The sequence below is a fragment of the Gigantopelta aegis genome, chromosome 8 (genome assembly GCF_016097555.1).
Source record: "Gigantopelta aegis isolate Gae_Host chromosome 8, Gae_host_genome, whole genome shotgun sequence".
Classification (NCBI taxonomy): domain Eukaryota; kingdom Metazoa; phylum Mollusca; class Gastropoda; order Neomphalida; family Peltospiridae; genus Gigantopelta; species Gigantopelta aegis.
In genome coordinates, this window is record NC_054706.1 from 14,704,012 (window position 1) to 14,727,364 (window position 23,353).

Genomic DNA, 23,353 nt, shown 5'->3' on the forward strand with positions numbered 1-23,353 from the left:
GACAAAAATATTAAGTAAAATTTTCAGACAAAAATATTAAGTACAATACCTTTGGTAACCTTTCCAGGATTAGATGTTTGAAGATGACACATTTAAACATTTGAAAGCTATTTTTATCCTGGCACATCGAAAATGTGGAATGAAAATATTGCGGAATGAGAATTATTTGTATCAAGCAATAAAAATAAATATTGTTGAACTGAATGGAATTGATTATTTATTGAGTTATTTTTGTTTCTATATATGTGCTTTGTGTGGGTTGCATTTGTATGCATTATTAATAATAATATCACATTCAAGTTTTGGGGTGTATTATTCTTTTTTATTATTATTAAAAAAATAATGATTTCAGTACAGGTCATTACTTATTTTAAGGCCTTCATTTATTTACTTTTTTAAAAATTCTTAGTATTTTTTTTTAATATTATTATTACAGGCCATTGCTTACATGTGTTTCAAAGGTTTTTCTTTTCTTTTTTTTCTTTAAAAAAAATCTTAGTTTAATTATCATTGCAGGTCATTAGTTATTTTAAGGGTTTTATTTATTTATTTATTTATTTATTTATTATTAATTTTTACTCTTCTTTTTGTTTTAATTTGTTTTTTTTTTTTTTTTAGCTATAATTACTGGTTATTAGTTATTTTAGGGTTTTTATTTAATAAAAAAAAAAAAATAATATAAATTTCTTGTAATTAACATGCACAGCGCCCAACCCCACAACCTAAAAAATCATTGATTATAATAGTTTCATTAATCTTTCATAATATTTATATTAATCTTTTATAGCAGATTCTGGGGAAAGGTGAATAGACACACAAAGAAATGGGGAAACACAATTTGAAAGTTAAACTGGCTGTTGAAAATATTTTATACATGTAAATCTAAAATGTTATAATGATTGTTAGCTCCATCTAATTTATTCCTTGAAACATTCATTTAACTACTTTCAAAAATTGTACTATAAGTCATATGTAGTTACATAACAAATCTGCACAGCATTGTAATTACAAAACATGTTTGTATGGTTGTGAGGCAACAACACAGTTAATGTTCAAACGGTTAAGTAGGAATCAAAGTACACATCGGTTTAGGCAATGTGCAGACAGGTACAAGGCAGTTATCACAAGCAGCAATTGTCATCAAGTCACACTTATGCATTAATTACAGAACATTGTCATATGGTTGCGAGGTTATCCTCAACAACACAGTTGTATTGCACTGATGTGTTTCATTCATACTGTTGATGACAACTGCTGTTCGTGATAATTTATTCCTACTTGACTAATTTAACATGAACTGTGTTGTTGAGGATTGCCTAATAACCAGATGAACATTTATTGTAATAATTAATGTATAACTGCGACTGCTTGTGATAACTGCCTTGTGCCTGTCTGCACATTGGCTAAACCGATGTGTATTTTGATTCCTACGTAACCATTTGAATATTAACTGTGTTGTTGAATGTAATTAATTCATAAGTGTGACTTGGTGACAATTGCTGCTTGAGACAACTGCCTCATACCAATGTGTGTTAAACATGGGTAAGCACACTAAATTACGAATAATGCACATTAATTACGAATAATGCACATTAACAAGAAAACAAGAAGAAACAAGCAAATGTGTGATCTCTTGCTACCCCGTTTCATCTCTCTATGTCTGTCTCCCCCCCCCCCCCCCCCGTCTTGTGTGTATATAAGTGTGTGTGTGCGTAATGGAAACATTTATAAATGAAAAAAACACGTTTTCATTTAGTTAATAATTAAATTAATTAATTTATTTATTATTATTATTAAATCAATAATTTATTTATTATGTTATTTATTATAATTACTAACATTCAGTAATTTACTATTATATTATTATTTATTAAGTATTAATTAATTATTTATTATATTATTTAGTTGTTATTATTAATTAATTTATTATTTATAACTGATTAAAAAAAAATATTATTCATTAATTAGTTTATTTATTATTATTATTATTATTATTAAACGTGATATTCCATTAAGTATCGTGGAAGAAACTCGTGAACCAGAGACGAATAATAAAAATAATCCGATTCCGCGAACAGTTTTCAATCACATTTTAAATATGCTCATAATGGCCGGCGGGAATATTCGAGATTTTGTTCGTAACTGACAAATGGATTAATGCAGGATTACTATTTGGACAAACTGTCTATTTATACGTAAAATGTAAGTCGGGAGGTTTTCTTTATACAGTAAGTGTTTATATGTGTTAGTACATCTCATATTTCGCCACGAAATAATTAATTCCATGGTTGTATCGATTCCGCCTGAAATCTGGGCGGAAAACGCATGCTTGTTTTTGCTATTAAAGTTGTAAACATCGGGTCCAATAAATGTCAAAATGTTAATAAATGGACCGTAGATGTTTACCTTGGTGAACTATCACAGCCAGTGATGTATCTTCTTCAGGTCGTACATAACGAGTTTTATTTTCATAGAAAAGGGTACAAAAATTGTAATGTTGTGACACAGACTCTGAAATATAATCAGAGTATTTTATTTAAAATTTGGAAATTCATAACTTTTAGGCTGGATATGCTTTCGGGCACCTGATATTGTCCGACTTCCGGTAGTAGTTTCTAAACGATAACACTAATATTTTTTATACCGCTTTTGACTGAAACATATTACAAAAATATAACTTGAAAGGGGTTGCATAATAAAAATAAAAAAAATAAAAAAAAATATATAAAAATATCAGGTTACTACGTTTTGATATCGTGGGTATTTGGCGAGGTTCGATAACTGTGTAATAGGCTCGCTGAAGCTCGCCTGTTAGGCCTACACCGTTTTCTAAACCTCGCCAAATAACCTCGATATCAAAACGCAGTACTTAACCTGATATTTTATATTTATTGTGTTCGAAGCGAAAAGTGCCTGTCGTCGACCTTAGATAATATACTAGTCACAACAAGTTAAGGGCCAGTATTAAATTTTACCTTACTGTTTTTTGTTAGGTTGCTGGTGGAAAGAGTAGGCCTATGACAAATGCTTATAAAATCAAGAATGGTGGACTTTTAAAACTTTTTTCCTTTTCTGACCAATCAGGTAACCAGCCTGAAAATTGCATGGTGCATGTGAAACTACTTTTTTATTTCAACAATAATTTTCATGTCATCAATTTCCATGTTTCATCACTGGCCAGTGGCGTAGAAAGGTGGGGAGGGGGGGGACATGTACATATATTTAATGTTTAATTTTTAATTTATTATGATAAAAATTTCTTCTTTTTTTCTCCTAGTCTGTCATTCTGCAGTAACAGGGCAAATTGGCGTACCCTAACTTTAGTACTGAATAACTCGGTAAAAAAACACCTCAACATGATCTAGGAAGCGCTTCTTGCGATCTTCTTATTTGATATTTCGATTTTAGTTGTAGGCTATAGGATGGCTTAATTCGTAGTTATCTATAATAATAGATCATAGGCTAATAGTAATATAATCATGTTTATTTTCGACTCTTTTGCTTCCATTATTACCTGAATATTTATGTCCATTCCAAAACCTGGTCCAGGAAACGTTTCTAGCAAACTCAGCGACCTTCTTATTTTCAATGTCATCGTCTATTTTTAAAGACATAGTACCCAGGCTGAAAAATGTAACAGAGTTCAAAACAGTTTTAGATGAAAATATATAATAATAAGACATTCTATATCAAACATGCACATACATACATATACGCATGCACGCACACACGAGCGCGCGCATGAACGATGCAAGTGAGTGGGGAGGAGGTAGAACTCGCCCTTTAAATAAAATAAAAACTTATTTATTAAAATAAATAGATTGACCAGTCGAAGTTCTTACTTTTCACATGTTTTCTCAGCGTCTTCAAATTCCATGTTAAAATCCGCCAGGAAATAGCAATTAGTTTCAAAAGACTTCCATCCTGTAATTAAACATTAAAAAAAGAAAAACATTATTTAGAGAATAACTAACGAGCTACGAGGAGTTACGAACTATCTGTCCCGAGTGAATGAATGTTGTAAACCCGAGACTTTGGCGAGGGTTTTACAACATTCATTCACGAGGGACAGATAATTTGTAACTCCTCGTAGCGAGTTGGTTATTCTCTTTATTACCCAGTGTCAATTTTAACTGATTTTTAATGTAAAAATTCCTCTGCAGTCTACAACAAATCCATCAGCCATTACGTCATATAATCTTACGCGCATTACATTACGTAATGTAAGTGACATCATATCATAACGGCATTCCTTTCACAACCAAATGCTTACAGTACAAAATAATACAACCGTATTCGCATTTGAAAATAATTATTTTTATATACATGTATTACTAAAGCCGCTGCTTATGAAAATATACCATTTCATGTTTACGAAACAAATGAGTCCATTTGTTTTTGTAAATCTTTGTAGCTCGTATAACGTATGTGCAATCTGACTCATGAATGGAAACATTATATGAATGAAAGTGAAGTTCCGGCCATGGCAAGCAACCAACCAAACGTCATGATTTTTAAGCCAGCCAATCAGTGGCTGCAGAAGCAATCTGCACACTGTGCAGAGATCGAAAAAATATTACCCCGTATATTTGAGCCCATATGGGTAATAAATATATATATATATATATATAATATATATATATATATATATATATACATACATACACACACACACACACACACATACATATACATACATGCAACTGTCATTCGATGGTAGCTAGGCCTATTGCTTCTTTTAAAAAAAACCCATCTTGTTGACTATATATAGTGTAGAGTTGTATTTAAAGCTATGGAAAGGTATGATGGACTGCAGAATAGTGTGTGTGTGTGGGGGGGGGGGGGGGGCTGGATATTGTATTTTTTATTTATCAAGAAGTGGCATTTTTTATTATTATTATTTTGGTGGGGTTTTAAAAACCCCCACCAAAATCAACGTTAACATCTCCCTCATTCCGACACCCAACAAAAAACAACATTATATTCATCCACTAAACACTGAATTTTGGGGGCAGACACTTAAACCTGATATACATGTAAGCAGGATATCAACACACCCAGGCAGTACACCAATAAAACGTGTGGCACCTCACGTTTAATCTACCTGCAATGTACCATTTTTGAGGGTACCTTGCACTGGTTTCACCCTGTTGTGTAGGCCTATATGTAATAAACTTGCAGACAGTCAAGTACAGTGGCGGATCCAGAAAATCCATTTATGGGGGCCCCAGTGACATCAGGCAGAATGCCAATGGAACTTTGGGGGAGGTTTGGAGGGGATCGTTAAAAAAATGAAAATTAAAATATAATAAAATTATAACTGTCGCAAAATTTAGGGTGGGGCTGAGCCCCTCCCCCCCCCCCCCACACACACACACACCCAGATCCGCCTCTGAAGTATGTTTATAATGTTTTCCTTGAAGACAGTCTAGCAATGTGTCTGTACATTTGATTGCCTGACAGCGTGTTGTTTGTTTCGTGCAACTGCACGTGCTTGTTGTGTGGTGATCCAAGCTGTTTTTGAATCATGCTTTTCTTGTACTCGGAATCCTTATATAAGAAGGTTTTTTGTTGTTTTAAAGTATGAATTTTGCCAATCTGATTAAAATCCACTGGTTTAATAACTAGTAGACCAGTGGGTTCAACCAGATAGAGCGGGAAAAAACGTTGCTAGACTGGTTTATGCGCTTCATGGTAAACCAAATTACGATGAAACAATCAAATAGTTCTCGAACATTAGCTAAATGAATGGGGGGATCAAATTGGCGTAAAGCCGGGTTAGATCTTTTTGGGTTTTTCAGTTAACTTGTGATAACATATGGGAAAAGTTTTTTTTTTTTAGTAGTAATTAAAACAGATTGGATAAAATAATTAAATATCTCTTTGCATATGGGGGCAGGTTGCCTTTTGCCCGAATTAAACGACAATGCTTGAATCTGGATAACAACATTTCAATCTGATTAAAATTAGCTCTACTAGCTGGTCTATTAACCCCAGTGGAGCTAATTTTAATCAGATTGACATTTATTCATATTACTACCAAACAGCTATATAGGCATGCAAACGAATCACTACGCATTTTTATATGGATTACACCTAATTTTGAGGGTAAAATGATGGAAAAAGGTCTCGGGTTAGCACATTTCCCCCAAATATATGTACAATTTTTGCCCTAATTTGAGGTTTTGCTCCAGCACTGGGGGAGGTGTGGGGGGGGGGGGGGGGGGGCAGTTACCCTGCCTTATGTCTCTTAAAAAATATATCAGTGTGGTATCATACGTATTGTTTCTTATTTAGAAAACATTTTTCTAATTTTCATTATTATTCATACTTACCTAGTGCTAGCACAACAAATATGCTATTCAACCTCAGTCATACCTACACACTGCAGAATTCTCTCCCTTGCCGGATATGCGCAATGCTATCCTTGCACGGGCTACCTGTAACTTCATTCTCGGTTCAAGTCCACCCAAACCCACCGAGGGAAAGCCTCATAGGGGTGGGTGGGAGGTATAGTTTGTTGTGCTAGCAGTAGGTAAGTATGAATAATAATGAAAATTAGAAACAAGTTTTCTAATAGTCTTATTCAACTTACTGTGCTAGCACAACAAATATGCTATAACGGACGTGCAATGACACCGTTGGAGCACGTGAATTCAACATTAATTGGAGGAGGTAAGAAAATAGAGGACTTACCCGTACCCAAAAAGCTCCTTTGAAGTAATGACATGGAGATAGGATGAACCACGACATACAGTAACAAGGAGTCAAAAAACTTTTGGGAATAAAAAGGGGCTTTCCAAAAGAAAAACTCATCCCCATGAAAGGGAGGAAAAACATGGTAGACAACACTACAAAAAAACCCATCCCTCAGAAAAGGGTGGAGTGTTAAACATGTCCGAAGCGTGAATCGATGGCAGTCGGACGGAAAAGAGGTCGACCCCTTTCCGTTGCCCTGCGCACAGACACGTGTTGAGCCGCAATGACTGTCTGGATCCTACGCGTATCGTCAGGACCAACCGCCATATCCCGGAAATAGAAACAATGAAAAGTGTGCCGTCCTTTCCAAACCCCTGCATTCATGACCTTTATAATATCTAAAGAGTCATGAAAATTCAGGGAAGCAGAAATGGCTCGGATCTCATGTGGTTTAACAGAGAAATTCCGTAACACATGATCACCCGCCATCTCAGGGCTCGAAATACAGTGTTAGTACATGCACCGGTGCATGCTGATTTTTGCGTGTGCATGTAACTTTTAAAACTGGGTGCACGTGGTGCATGCTAATATTTTTCAAGTACTGTGTATTGTGTATACTAGTATCCTGTTGTCTACCAGATTCAGACTCAAGTTGTTGAATTTTGCGTATGCATTTCGTAATCTGTTCGCCACATGAAAACGATAACTTTTATCTTATGGGTGCATCCATTTCGTAAAGGTAACCATAACGACGATGGCGACGCCCGCGATGAAGCCACACAAACAGAAGAAGGCGCCGTCACCAACGAAGACGGCTCACTTACCACGGTCACAATAGGAGCCCGGGGGGGGCGCTCCCGAAGTATCGGTAACTGTACTCGTAACACGGACCGACGAAGAAACACCCTCGTGTTTCCCCCCTTTCCGGACACTTTTCTAAGTGTCTACAGACTTATGGGACCTACCCACTAAGTCCGACTTGCCGACTACTGCCGAAGCAGACGACAAGATTTTGCTGGTACCCAAAACCCGAGTCTGCGAACCGAACCGAACTCACTGGTCAGGAGACCACGTGGCGCAGATCTCACACCGACGGTCTTAAGAACAAGACCGACAGTCCGGACACAACACGTGTGTGTCTTTACGTTGTAAAGGAAATTGACAACCATCTCGCGCACAAACTTTCCATTCGCTAGCTGTCAACGAACTCGCGTTGGACATGGTAAATTGAACACAGAATTCCCAACTACCAACCGTATGTCAAGTTCAACCGAAAAACAAACACAAAATTACAAGTAAAGAAAACTTTTTGCCAAAGCTTAACAGGTGTTAACAGGTGGACTGCAGAATTGAGAATGAAGTTACAGGTAGCCCGTGCAAGGATAGCATTGCGCATATCCGGCAAGGGAGAGAATTCTGCAGTGTGTAGGTATGACTCAGGTTGAATAGCATCTTTGTTGTGCTAGCACAGTAAGTTGAATAAGACTTATTATAATTATAGTTTAGCGGAATTAATTTATGACTATTTCGGTTCATCACATCCACTGCATAACAACTGTTATACTAAATAAAATGGTATTGGTACAAATAATCAATGTCGCAATATTACTACCAATCAGAGCCATAGCTGCTTTAACTCCGTAAATACAACAACCTTGTGATCACTTACCTTGTGGACATCCGAACGCCAGCTGTCCGAGTGTGGTGTACTGTAATTCTTCACCTGCTAGTGACTGAAATTGAAAAGTGGCAAAAACATGTAAACTTTTACTTAACGTTCAGTTAAACAATTTTAAATAGTGGGTCACAATTTTTTTTAAATTTATTATTATTATTATTATTTTACCGACTTCCATGAAATATATAAAATATGCACACACAGACATGTACGCAAACAGACACAAAACACACACACACACAACACACACACACACACACACACAGGCCTACACAACACAACACAACACAACACAACACCACACACACACACACACACAGACACACAGAGGCGTACGGGCTTCCAGATTTGTAGTGGGTAGGTTGGATTTTGCCCGATTCAAAATGAAAATGTATATTTATTCATATTTGCATTACTGCCAAACAGCTATATATAGGGTTGTAAATGAATCCAAGGATTACAACTATTCATAAGCGGACGAGGCAGTTGCTGGAGCAAAACCTCAAAATGGGCAGAAATGATACGAGATATTCGGGCAAAATCTGCTAAACTGAGACCTTTTAGCTATGTATTTCCATCATTCTACCCTCATAATTAATTGTAATCCATGTAAAAATGCCAATCTGATTAAAATTAGCTATTAGCTCTACTGGGTCTAGCTAGCAGATCTAACAGCATTGCGTGGACTCCCATGTCCAGGTGACATTTCATTTATAAATAACAATTTAAATATCGACCAATTACACTTCGCCTTTTATAGCGTTATTCGGGAGCATACAAATTCTAAAAATATCGGGCGAGACTATTTATGCAATAGGCGAACTTGGGAAACAGGGGAAAAAGTGCAGTAATAAACTTTGGATTGTATACTAGTATAAACAGATTTTATGGCTATACCATCACGGTTTGGTTTTCGTCTTGAAACAAATTTTATATTGCAATTAGTTTCCGGCATACTTCGTAATTCACCCGAATTTTTTCGTATACCCTCGGCATAATCCAGAATTTTTTCAAATTCTTTTCAAATCACTGGCATGATTTTGCTAGTAAGGTTTTGATTGGTCGAATGAATGAATGAATGAATGAATGTTTAACGACACCCCAGCACGAAAAATACATCGGCTATTGGGTGTCAAACTATGGTAATGCAAATAAATAAAGTGATGATCAACATCAACATCAATATAAAAATTCAAGGTTTAAACAAGAACAGTGTAAAGAACTGTGCAAAAATACAAATACAAATATCACAGAAATTTACTGACACCGAATTTTACTCTAAACTTCAATTTGTGCTGTATTGGCCATTCTCAAAGAGAATGTTACACCCCTGCACCACGGTGAGGTTACAGCACTCGCAGGGGCTTGATTGGTCGAATGAAAGGTCGACTGGACATGAGCTCCAACGGGCTGCTGTTAGATCCACATGTAATAGTGGAGCTAATTTTAATTAGATTGGTAAAAATGCGTAGTGATTTGTTTACAATCCTATATAGCTGTTTGTTAGTAATGCTAATATCAATACATGTTGTTATTCAGATTCGGGTATTTTCGTTTAATTCGGGTAAAAACCAGCCTACCCAACCCCCATCCCCCTTACAAAAATGGGAGCCCGTATGCCTATGTAACTAATTGCCGGTAGAATGATGGAAATCCCCCCCTGCTCGCCGTCTCGTATGCGTATGCACACACATACCTGTTATTGATGTTGCTATTGTTATGGCATGTACATGATTCGAATGCGATAGTTGGATCTGCCAAAATTAGAATTTTACATGTAGGTGTGTGTGCGGGGTGGGTGGTATTTCTTCTTTTTTTCATGGTGATTTCTTTCTTTTGTTTTCTTTTATTTATTTATTTATTTATTTTTGGGGGTTTTGTTTCTTTTTTTTCTTTTTTTCACCGATCAAGAAGATAATTTTGAGTGTAAATGTTCGTTCAAAAAGAGCAAAGAATAATGTTAATTTATATAACTTTTTCACATTATTGCAGCATATAATATACAGTAACGGCAAGGTGAACAATATATATATACCTCAACCCTACCGGCTGTACGACAAAATTCAAACTGTTTTATATGAAGCAAATATGTGCATGGTGATCGAAAATGTTTATTTGTGCACACCACCATTAACTACTCCATGCAGAACAGTATAATTGTTATGACAGAATATATTCTGTAAAAAATACGGCAATATTTAGAGTCACGTGATTACTAGATTTAGGGAGTACTTTCCCCTGACAAGTACCTTGCAGAAAACCCAAGATAGGTCAACCACGAAAAGTTTCAGTTAGCCACACTCATGTTGTCAAGTGCCAGTGGCAGCCACACTCATGTTGTCAAGTGCCAGTGGCAGCCACACTCATGTTGTCAAGTGCCAGTGGCAGTGTACCACTTGCATGATTGTTATCAATTAGTACAAAATAGAACAAGTAACTTCAAGCCATTGGGTTATTTAAATATATACTACGGAGGCTAAACTACTTATACAAGTTATACCCATCAATCTGCTAATTTTAATTAGATTGTATACCCATCGAATGAATGAAGGAAAGAATGAATGTTTAACGACGCCAAAGCACAAAAATAAACATCGATTATTGGTTAATGGTTCAAAGAACAATTTTAAAAGGCATATCAGAATTTTGTATTTTTTTTTTTTTTTTTTTTTTTTTTTTTTTTTTTTTTTATGAAGAACTATTTTCTAAACAGGATTATATTAAGACGGCAAATGGTGGTGTGGTGACATACACACACAAAGGCGTATAACATCTTCCTTGTTTTGCAGTTAAGGTTAAAGTTAATGTTTGTTTTGTTTGAAAGAAATCAGCTGTACAGGCCACACGTGACACCAATCGTGTGATACCCATCACGTCGTAATATAAGCCAGTTTCTTGTTCATCTTGTACGCTTATTGTTGTCATAAATATTTGAGATGTTTTTGTTTTCGTGTGATCCATGTCTCCAAGGCTTCTATATGTGGAAAGGTAGACACATGACACCATGTACTTGCGACATGGGATATTTGGGTGTGTCTTTTGAGTACCGAGCTACTGACTCATCATGACTTACTGTTCACGTGCATTACAAGTTTGATAGCTTCAGTTTTTTTAGATAACTAACAACCACCTCAGATGGTTTAAAAGTTTGCAACATGTGGGATGCTTAATGTAAATATGAAAATATTCCACCGTGTGGCACTTATGACAATATTTATAGTGGCTTTTTCTTCATTTTGATAAATCTTATGATTTTATTTGTTCATTCGTAACTTGGTTACATCTCCTTACGGTTCAAGCACGCTGTTCCTGAGACACACCTAAACTGTCTGGCCTGTATGTTAAGGATAGTGGGTTAATCATTAGTTTTTAGTGCTTAGTGAGAAACAAGTTGGTGTAGAGCCCTTACACCTCCCCAGTGAGAAGTTAAAACTCACTATGGATGGGAAACCGTACTGAAATGCACTTTTTAAGAAACATACTTAAAACAGTTAGTCATTAAAAACGACAATTACCAAAATATTGCCATCGAATATAAACATAAATTATGTTTATTAGTGCTGAACTCTTTTAAGTATACACGATTGTCTAGATTGAGAAAGTTTATAATCAAGGCTTAAATAGTGACAATATAAATACTTAATTTGTACAAATTAATTTTATATTAATTTTTAATACTACTGTCAGTAAATTAGATGTGTGTGTACATACATATAACAGACGGGTGTGTGCCCATGGCAGCGTTCTTCAACCTTAAGTAGATACAAGTACTAAAATAAAATTAAATGGGAAAAAAAGTCCTACATATTCTTTAAATAGCCAACTCCTAACAAAAGTGTCGTGGCATCTCAATGCAGGGGCGGATCCAGGATTTTGTCACAAACCCATGGGTGCTACGTATAATATAGATAGGAATACATTAACTTGTTTTTCTTCTTCATCATGTCTAGAATGATACAAGCCATAAATAATTTTTAAGAATTCCTATAGTTTTCGCTTTATAGACATCTTGTCAAGGAACACTGGGATAGTGTTGTCGCCTAATCAAATCATGATATATTAGTTTAAGAAGCATTTAAATAGAAGAAAAGAGACATTATAGGCAGAGAAGTTAATTGGAACATTTAGCCTCTGCAAAATTTCTTTCAAAGGTAGATACAAGAATATATAACAGGGGTGCGATATGACACGATGGGGAGGGACAGTAATTGCGTTCAATGGGATACTGGTATTCATTGTGTGAAGGGACAATGTCAACAGTGTACAGTTCGCAGTGGGGGGTAGGGGTGTGTGTGTGGGGGGGGGTGGCCTAACCGTTGGGTCAGCCCCTTAAATGGTGTCTTATATTTTTAAGGTGTTGGAGGGATTTCGGATTTTATAGGGTTTCATTTTCGCTTTCAGTGTGTAAATGGAGGGCAGTATTGTGTCTGAAAGCTAAACCTGCCAAATCCTAAAACCAACACACACACACACACACACGAACCCCAGCTGATCACGTGCTCGCCCATTTTTACCCGGAAGGTAGATGCTATCAATGTGTAATACATACAACAGAAGTAAAAAAAAAAAAAAATAGAAAGAAGAATTTATACTTTAAACGCGCTCTGTCACTGATGGTTGACCTAATTATTGACCCAACAAGGTATTATATGATTCCTTGACACCCTAGACGGATAAACTCCCAACCCACTCAAAATGTGCTAGCGTCATCGTTGGGAAAGGAATTTCCTTTAGCCAAATACAACCATTTAATTAATTAATCTCTTCCCCACCCATAATAATAATATTTAAATACGTTCTAATGATTTGGAAGCAAGCACAAATTCAATCAAAAAAACATCCTACAGAACAAAACAAGACTTACTTCTTTGAAACCCAAAAACCAAGTAAAGGATAATGCCTCTGCCCGATCTGCACGGACTTTCATAACCCTTAAACCCGATTGGTCAGATAATAACGAAGCCCGTAACCTACCGACACCACCCCCCCCCCCCCCCCCCCCCCGAGTAATTTTCCACCACAATATAAATTAGACTGGTCTCATACCATACTTTATAACATGCACAACGTAACGTTCCTGGCATTCCCTTATTAGTAAGGTTAATATTAGAGATTAATATAATTAATAAGAAGAAGAATAACAAGAAGAACCAAATAAAAATAATAACCAAGGAAATATGAAATGATAGATCGACAGAAAACCAGGAACGCTACAGAACTCACCTGACCATCGTTTGGATTTCAACATTTAAATTTCTACACAATAGCTGGGTAGGCCTACCGTCCTGGACGGATGAGCCGGTGTAACGTGGTATTTTGACTCCCGTAGAATACTGACTCCCCGGTCACTTTTCTATGTAGAATAATGACTCACCGGTCAAGTGAAGAATTTGATCATTGGAAAGAAATATCCAAAGAGAATGAAAGTAAATAATGAAAGTGTAGCCGTTTCTACGTGCAGAATGAAGTTCTCTATTGTCACGACAAAACCAAATCCCAGCGGGTTGTCATGAGTTCGGAAATTGAAAAAATCCTAAATAGTGTTCATATTGATGAGCATGCAGGTCACCTAGGAGTTAAACAAAACGTGAGTGTTTATTTATTTATTTATTTATAACTGTCGACAAAGTTGCGAAAAACATCTTATTTTGATTAAATATTCGACAATCCTGATTAGGCCAAATAAAAAAAAAAGAGTTGGTGATCGTCCCAGCACGTACCTGAAAACTGCGCGCGCCCCTGAATTTTTTTTATTTTTTACTTTATTAAAAACTGTTTAAAATGCGTCGGGATAGCAGCAATTCAACTTTCGTAAGCACCATAACGGGTTCATCAGTCTAGGGTGGTCCACTATTAAAATGTCCCTGATAGACCCCAGGGGACCAAGTTTGCTATGGAGTTGCCAGCTATGTACCTGGTCTCCAGGATTTTATAAATTTTTTCACAGACAAAAAAACACAAAAAAACAAACAAAAAAACCCCTCCCCCCTGCCCTGATTTGTGTGATCAAAAAGGACGATCACCAACTTTTTTTTATTTGGCCTTCGCGTTAGTTTATATTAATCAGATGTGGAGAGTATGATTCTTGTAAGATTATCATAGTTATTTATCACAAGTAAATAATAAAATGCACATGGTGTGACACCGTGTTATCGGTATTAGGTACCCGTAACGGGAATGCTCGCCACAACCGTAATCGGCCACATGAAGCCGTAGTAGCTTACAAACTGTGCCCTTGAATAGGCAGTCAGGCTATGGTGTTGTCATTATTTATCTGAATTTAATATTATTATTATCTCTACACATCTATGTGTAAAAGAACTGTATGAGTTTCTAAATGTAGTAATCTAAAATACATATGTATTTCATTTATAGATGGAAAAGAATAAGACAGAGGTATTACTGGAAAGGATCCAATGATGAAGTCAAGAAGTTCATTAATGAATGTGAACAGTGCCAAAGAAAAGGGACGATAAAGAAAGCCAGAAAACCACTCAATCCAATACCAAAGTCTAAAGTGATACACTTCCGAAATCCATCAGTTGTAAAGACAAACTGTAACTTTATATGTTACTTTATGTGGTGATCATGTATTGGAGATTGTTGAATGCTATAATTATTTGGAACTTCTCTTAACTGAGCATTTAAACTACGGCCGCATGGCCAAATCCGTAGCCTGTTCCGACAGTAGGGCACTTGGTCTGTTAATCTCTAAATACAAATGTCTCGATGGAATGCAATATCGTACATACATCAAGCTCTACGATACTATGGTATGGTCCATTATTGACTATGGAGCAGCTATCTGGGGAACCTCACAATTTTCTTGTATTGATGCTATACATAACAGAGCCATACGTTTCTTTCTCGGATTACGAAAATACGCCCCAAATAACGCTGCAGGCGGGGACATGGGCTGGATTCCTCCAATAGTTCGGCAGTGGGGGACTGTATCAAGGCATTATATGAGATTGAGAAATTTGAATCGACACCGAATCACGTCTCGCATCTGGTTGTGGACTCACCGGTAGTCAACACGCAGGAAAAATAACTGGTCCTTTAAAGTCAACAATAAATTCATTAAACTTGGGCTAAATCACTTCCTTAACTTACAATGCAAATATGGTAAAAAGTATGTAGTCAACAAGGTGAAGGACAGAGTCAACGAAGAAGTCTTAACATAATGGAAACGGGCGTTACAACAACCACACGGCAGAACAGGTGTCGGGGGGAATAAATTAAGAATTTATTCTTGTTTTAAAGATATTTTTTAAAGTAGAGCCCTATGTAACCAGTTACTTGCCTCGATACCACAGAAGTGCTCTCGCTAAGTTTAGATGCGGAGTTGCCCCCCTGAAAGTTGAAACCAGTCGATACAATAATACACCACTGGAAGAAAGAACGTGTTTTAATTGTCCCAACCACATTGAAGACGAGTGCCACGTTTTACTTGAGTGTCCTTTATATGTAAATATTAGATTAGAAGTACTCGCTTACTGTAGGACATGACTTTTAAATTTTGATCACTGCACCGACATCCAAAAAGTGTGTTTTATCTTGTCCTGTCCCGATATATGTATTTTATCTGCCAAAACCTGCTATTTTATTCTTAAACATAGAAAATCCCTTTTATACACTATGAAATGATTCGTGTATATATCTTATTGTTTTATCTGTGCTGCAATTGTTTTAGCTGTATATATATATATTTTTTTTTTAACCCAAATGGCCACGTCGGGAAACAATAAAATAGTTCGCTAACGTTAGCAAAACTGGCTTAACTGAGAGCTGGTCTAGGCAGTTAAATAATTAAACAAAAAACAACAACATGCTATTATAATAATAATAATAATAATAGATTTTTATTTCAGATCAGAGATCCATAGAACATATATAAACATCACATACAAAACTGATTACATAATATACAGCAGCTTGTGCCAGCGATTTACACATACAGATTTGACGTACACAGTTGTACACCGCAGGTGGGCAAGTAGGTCGTTTGAAGTTGTTTCGATTCTGCTCTTCAGCGAATATGCTGTTGAGCGAAGTAAAGCGCCAAAGCTTTTTACTCGATGACTGACAAACATCTTGCTGACACTGTATGGTCGTCGTTGTCCGATCAGCCATCGGTATGCATTATTATAACATATGTTAAAATCCTTCATGGTATCCTGTGTAGATTCCACCCATAATGCACCCGCGTACAGATTACTACAATAACTCACAAATGTGTTTTAACAGATTCTGAACATTTTGCAAATCGCCGCAACAACATGTTTGCACGTACACAAAGGGCTCTATACTGTCGTTTAATGTCTTTATCGTCTTTCTTGTTTTTGCATATAATATGACCTAGATATTTATAATTGTCAACAAATTTCAGTACATCACCACACAAATATATCGAAGGCACATTGATCAACTTCAGAGTTTCTGGCTCAATATACATACAAACAGTTTTCATTGTATTATATATAATATCATAATCTTCTGCAAATTTCTCGCAAATCGTTAACATTTTTCTTAATGCAGAAATAGATGGGCAAAGAAGTGACATATCATCAGCAAAACTGTAGTTATTTAGAAACACCCCACCAACATTACACCCAACTGCACATTTTGACAACTCTAGGTTAAGGTCATCAATATATATATTAAATAATAAGGGTGATATTACCCCACCTTGACGGACGCCATTTGTTACATTAAACTTACAGGAAATATATGCACCCCATTTTACACTAAACAATTGGGTCATTCACAGCAACTGGTACTGTTTTGCTTACAAACTACGTGCACAAAGACATGAAGAAAATGCCTACATACTACGACGGGGAGAAAAAAAGAAAGGAATGTTTGTTTAAAGGAGCAGTCTCAAAGCTGCATAAACTCCAAAAGAAGGCCCTATTTATTAATTTATTGTGAGAAATGTAAAGATTTTACCTTGACGTACATGTCGTACAAAATTACATCGAAATAATTCTATTTACTACTATTTTATACTTTTTTAATGTTGTCAAATCCAATGTCACGTCGTAATATAAGCCAGTTTCTTGTTCATCTTGTTGTGATAAATATTTGAGATTTGTTTTGTTTTTATGTGATACATGTCTCCAAGGCTTTTGAGTACCGAGCTACTGACTCATCATGACGTACAATTCACGTGCTTTACACAAACGTTTGATACCGTCAGGGTTTGGGGTTTTTTGGGGTTTTTTTTTTTAAAATGATATACTTTTCAAATGATAACAAACAACCACCTCAGATGGTTTAAAAGTTTGGTGGTTTATTTTGTATTGAAAAATAATATATAATTGTTACTGGCTTACTTGGATGGCTGTTATTACAGAACATTGCAATGCATCCGCAAAAATCAGGTATCTTTTGTTTCTTCAGTTCGAAGACTAATTCCTGACGTGACACGTTAGGTATTACGTAACCACCAGCTCGCCAGAGGGCGTATTTACTAGGATGGTACAAAATGGCTGCGCCCGTTATATATAATAGCCGTCACATTTAACCGTTTTATTAATTAACTATAAGATTATACTTGTTGATATTAAGCAATAATGTGCATTATATATAGTTGAATATGCATACCAGGCCAAATGTCTTAATTGTCCCCTCCTTTAAGTGGATACATGTACTAAAATAAAATTAAATGGAAAAAAAGTCCTACATATTCTTTAAATAGCCAACTCCTAACATAAGTGTCGTGGCATCTCAATGCAGGGGCGGATCCAGGATTAAGTTTAACGTTGTCGAAAGCAAATGGGCCGAGATGCGACAGGGAGGGAGATCTGTAGAGACCGACACACACCTGCATCCGCGAATGTCGGCGTGTGATGACATTCCCCATGGGTGCTACGTATAATATAGATAGGAATACATTAACTTGTTTTTCTTCTTCATCATGTCTAGAATGATACAAGCCATAAATAATGTTTAAGAATTCCTATAGTTTTCGCTTTATAGACATCTTGTCAAGGAACACTGTGATAGTGTTGTCGCCTAATCAAATCATGATATATTAGTTTAAGAAGCATTTAAATAGAAGAAAAGAGACATTATAGGCAGAGAAGTTAATTGGAACATTTAGCCTCTGCAAAATTTCTTTTTCAAAGGTAGATACAAGAATATATAACAGGGGTGCGATATGACACGATGGGGAGGGACAGTAATTGCGTTCAATGGGATAGGGAGGGTCAATGTCAACAGAGTAGTTCGCTGTGTGGGTGGGGGTGGGGGTGGGGGAGTTAGGGTGTGTGTGGGGGGGGGGGGGAGTTAGCCTAACCGTTGAGTCAGCCCCTTAAATGTTGCCTTATAAATTTGTTTAAGGTGTTGGAGGGATTTCGGATTTTATAGGGTTTCATTTTCGCTTTCAGTGTGTAAATGGAGGGCAGTGTTGTGTCTGAAAGCTAAACCCGCCAAATCCTAAAACCCCAACACCAGGTCGTGGCTACGATATCGCTATACACCAAAGTGGTTCACTACATGGCCAAATATTTGTTCTCTGGAGTGCTAAATGTTTATCAATATGTATGTGGAAAGTCGACGCAAACAATTCGTGTTTGTGTTTACATACACGATGAGTATGAATAAATAAGCAGGTATGTTTTTGTTTTGTTTACACGATCGACGAGACTTGAAGACCCATAAGACATACACACCGCTCCTGTTTAAACATTACCCGCGGGGTTGTGGAACACCCTTGTCAGATGGATGGAATGACGATTCGTTCTCACTCTGTTGTCGTGCTAACGGCCTCCCATTTTTGAAGGGGTGGGGAAGGGGAGGGATACGGCTCGACGCAGGTTAGCTATGGCCCGAATTAAACGAAAATGCCCACATCTGGATAACAACGTTTGTTCGTATTCATATAGAGTTCCAAACGAATCACAACGCATTTCAACATGGATTAACACAAATATTGCGAGTAGAGTGATGACAGTATTTGATGAAAAGGTCTCGGGCCAACCATCTCTACCCGAACGTCTTCGACATGCTCCACCACGTAGGTGGAGATGGGGTGGGGGTGGCATTCCCCGTCTAGTACATCTATGCGTGCCTATATCAATTTAATGTTCAAGCACGTCCGTTCCAGGTAAAACGTGATGTGATGGTTGGCTGGGCATTATCGTCTCACATAAACATGTGTTTAAAGAACTCTGCGCCATCCCGACGTATGGGTGGACATTTTAAAATAAAACTTATAAAATATTTACGTATTATGTAAAACCATTAATATTATTATTAATAAAACAGGCCACGCCTACTCAACAGCAACAAGGGATCTTTTATATGCACTCTCCCACAGACATTCTCATTCCAGCCAGGGCACCACGACTGGTATATCAAAGGTCGTGGTATGTACTACCCTGTCTGTGGGATGATCCCTTGCTGCTAATCGGAAAGAGTAGCCCATGAAGTGGCGACAGCGTGTTTCCTCTCTCAATATCTGTGTGGTCCTTGACCATATGTTTGACGCCATATAATCGTAAATAAAATGTGTTGAGTGCGTCGTTAAATAAAACATTTCCTTCCTTCTCCCACAGACAGGACAGCACATACCACGACTTTATACACCAGTCGTGGGGCTATGGCAGTGGTGAACCACTATGCAACGTGTCCACCGAGGGTGATTGATCCTACAACCCATGACACCTTGTGCGAGAAGTCATCCCGTCCCACGCTAAAAGAAGAAACCCGATGCCTTAGAGTGAACAGTTTGATTCAGCGTGTGTGCCGAACAGTACACACAATGGTAAATTTAACGCATATACAAATTGTTTACATACATACATACTTCTGTTGTTAAAACAAGTAAAGGGTTGGAGTTAATTACGCATAAAAACTGTTTAATATTATTATTTCACTGTAGGCTGTCATTTCATTTCGTTACAGCTAAAATGCAAGACCGTTGGAGTAGTAATGCAAGGAGAGTGGTATGACCTTTCACCCAAAACCAATCCAGTTTTAAAATGCGAGTAGGATTGTTTGTTGTGGGGTTTTTTGTTAATCGAACCAGTTGCATTTAAAGGGATTTACCACTGAAATGGAGAGAGAGAGAGAGAGAGAGAGAGAGAGAGAGAGAGAGAGAGAGAGAGAGAGAGAGAGAGAGAGAGAGAGAGAGAGAACAATATCTGCTACACAAGTTGTCAACTATAGGATACTTCCAGCAAAACCATCCGTACATAATTTGTTTGTAAAATGAATTGGAATAAATATCTAACGATCTTACCCGAGAACAAAAGACGAATAATAGTACAACAAATCCATTTGGGAACCCCTCCATGTTGAATTCCGGCGTATTCCGCCAACACCCGTCTAGTAACTGTTACCTCCACACCTACACACACGAACCCCAGCTGATCACGTGCTCGCCCATTTTTACCCGGAAGGTAGATGTTATCAATGTGTAATACATACAACAGACGTAAAAAAGAAAAAGAAAAAAAAGAAGAAGAATTTATACTTTAATAAAATAACGTGCAATTATATTATTCTTTTATTTGGATTTTTAAAAATATATTTATATATATGTATATACATATTCACTATTTTATTATTTGAAAACAATCGACTTTTAAACAAGAGCAGACTGTGACTGATAAGACTTTAAAATGTTAAGTATGAACTTGATATGGGCAGGAACGCTCAGCGATACGTGTGGAAAGAACTCACCTGACTGTCATGAGCGGCGGCGCGGAGTTATTTTCAGCCAGTTTGGATTTCAATATTTAAATTTCTACACAATAGCTGGGTACCGTGCACAAAGGTACAGTGGGTTTAAACCTATCACATACACCACAAGAAGGCTAATTTGTCACTCCGTAGAATCATACCGCCAGTGACACGTACGTCCTTCAAGGAAGCTCAGGAACCTTTTAATTCGAGGACGGGATCTTTTTTCTTATTTTTAAAGTCCATTACTTTTTTTGCCTCATTCAGATGCATGCTCGGACGGACCCAAGATAAGTCCGGATCCCATTTTTGGCCACTTATAAATTTATGCTTTTACAAGAGTTTTGTATTTCTTTACGTTACGTATATCATGTTCAAGGGCCTCTTCTCAGAATCGCATGCCAACTGACCGATTTAGAAAAGACCTGGGCTCATTGACGCTTGCTATTCGATCCTCACCTTTCAAATTCCTGGGTTCGCCACAGTCTGTTTGTTTTGCATAAAAAATTGTGTGAATATAGCTCAGGGATAGAACGCTTGTCTCAATTTCCTGTCCTGGACGGATGAGCCGGCGTAAGTGGATGCCTGCACCCATGACAGGCGTGCGCTACAACAGCTTGCTCCTAATGTACACGTTAAACCCTATGACCTGACCTGACCTGACCTGACCTGACCTGCATATAAAATCCTGTCCTGGACGAAGAAGCCGATGTAAGTGGACACCTGCGCCCATGACAGGCGTGCAATACAACAGCTTGTTCCGAATGTACACGTTCAACCTTATGACCTGACCTGACCTGACGTGACCTGACCTGCATATAAAATCCTGTCCTGGACGAAGAAGCCGATGTAAGTGGACACCTGCGCCCATGACAGGCGTGCGATACAACAGCTTGTTCCGAATGTACACGTTAAACCTTATGACCTGACCTGACCTGACGTGACCTGACCTGACTATGAAAATATAAAATCCTGTCCTGGACGAAGAAGGCGATGTAAGTGGACACCTGCGCCCATGACAGGCGTGCGATACAACAGCTTGCTCCGAATGCACACGTTAAACCCTATGACCTGACCTGACCTGACCTGCATATAAAATCGTGTCCTGAACGAAGGAACCGGTGTAAGTGGACACCTGCGCCCATGACAGGCGTGCACTACAACAGCTTGCTCCGAATGTACACGTTAAACCCTATGACCTGACCTGACCTGACCTGCATATAAAATCGTGTCCTGGACGAAGAAGGCTGTGTAAGTGGACATCTGCGCCCATGACAGGCGTACACTACAACAGCTTGCTCCGAATGTACATGTTAAACCCAGTGACTTGACCTGACCTGCTCGTTTGAAGTGTGATGGGTCAATCGCCCTCGATGGGCTAGATTTTAAACCGACCCAAAGGCTGTGGTATGTACTGTCCTGCATATGAAAATGCATATAAAAGATCCCTTGCTATTTTTTATAGGAATATCCTGTGGCGATAGAGGGCTCTGTTTCTGCCTATTCCTCCCCCCCCCCCCTCTCTCCCTCCCTCAAATTCCTTGCCTCCCTTCCCTTTGAGGTAGGGGTAACAAAATGTGCAACCAATTAACATAGTCATACAAATTGGCACTCAAAATGTTTATATTAAACCTCTCTACAAACTGATGTATGATATATACAAATTGGTGTAATAAGTAGGTCATCAAAGGTCACTTAAGAACATAAAACTAGCCGTCTTTATCAAAGATACTTCCCATCTCTTTGGAGTAGGTGCATTTTGTTTTCATTAGTGGAACATAGTGTCAGCTTGATAGGTAACGTGTTTTGAGTGATGCAGTTTCTAGGCAGTGATGTTCCAATAATTGATTATAATCTAACATTGATCGGTTTGGCTCTGCCGGTGTTTTGATTGATTATAAAAGTCTATAATAGATTGTTTGGGAAAATGTTAACTAATTATACCTTTAGTCTAGATGATGTAATTAATGTGCATATGTTGGGGTAGGGGTTTGTTTTCGCGTCTATATAAAACAAAGTGATTAATTGGTTATTAAACGTAGATTGGCCAGTTGTAGGGTGTATTGCAGTGTTGAACATGACGGCAGGTGCATTGTCTTTTTAATTCAAATGATTTATTATGTTCATATAATTCTAATCAATTGTGTAATCTAAAGTTGATTGGTTGGTGACAACCGAGTATAACTGATAATCGATTATGGATTTCCAATCACTAGCAGCAGGACATAGTAGGTGGGTGTAATTGTTTCCATTGTCATTCTATGCTGGTAGTACAGCAATTTTCTT

At 37.4% G+C, this 23,353-nt stretch overlaps 1 protein-coding gene across 1 annotated transcript in view; it reads right to left on the reverse strand.

The window, feature by feature from the left end:
• Positions 1–23,353, reverse strand: part of LOC121379491 (snaclec 4-like) — a 34,285-nt gene that overhangs the window by 1,958 nt on the left and 8,974 nt on the right. The window contains exons 2-5 of the mRNA XM_041508135.1: positions 8,369–8,432; positions 3,843–3,924; positions 3,515–3,624; positions 2,407–2,511 (exon numbers count right to left, since the gene is read on the reverse strand). Coding sequence (XP_041364069.1) covers positions 2,407–2,511; positions 3,515–3,624; positions 3,843–3,924; positions 8,369–8,432 — 361 coding nt within the window. The remainder of the gene's footprint in view (positions 1–2,406; positions 2,512–3,514; positions 3,625–3,842; positions 3,925–8,368; positions 8,433–23,353) is intronic.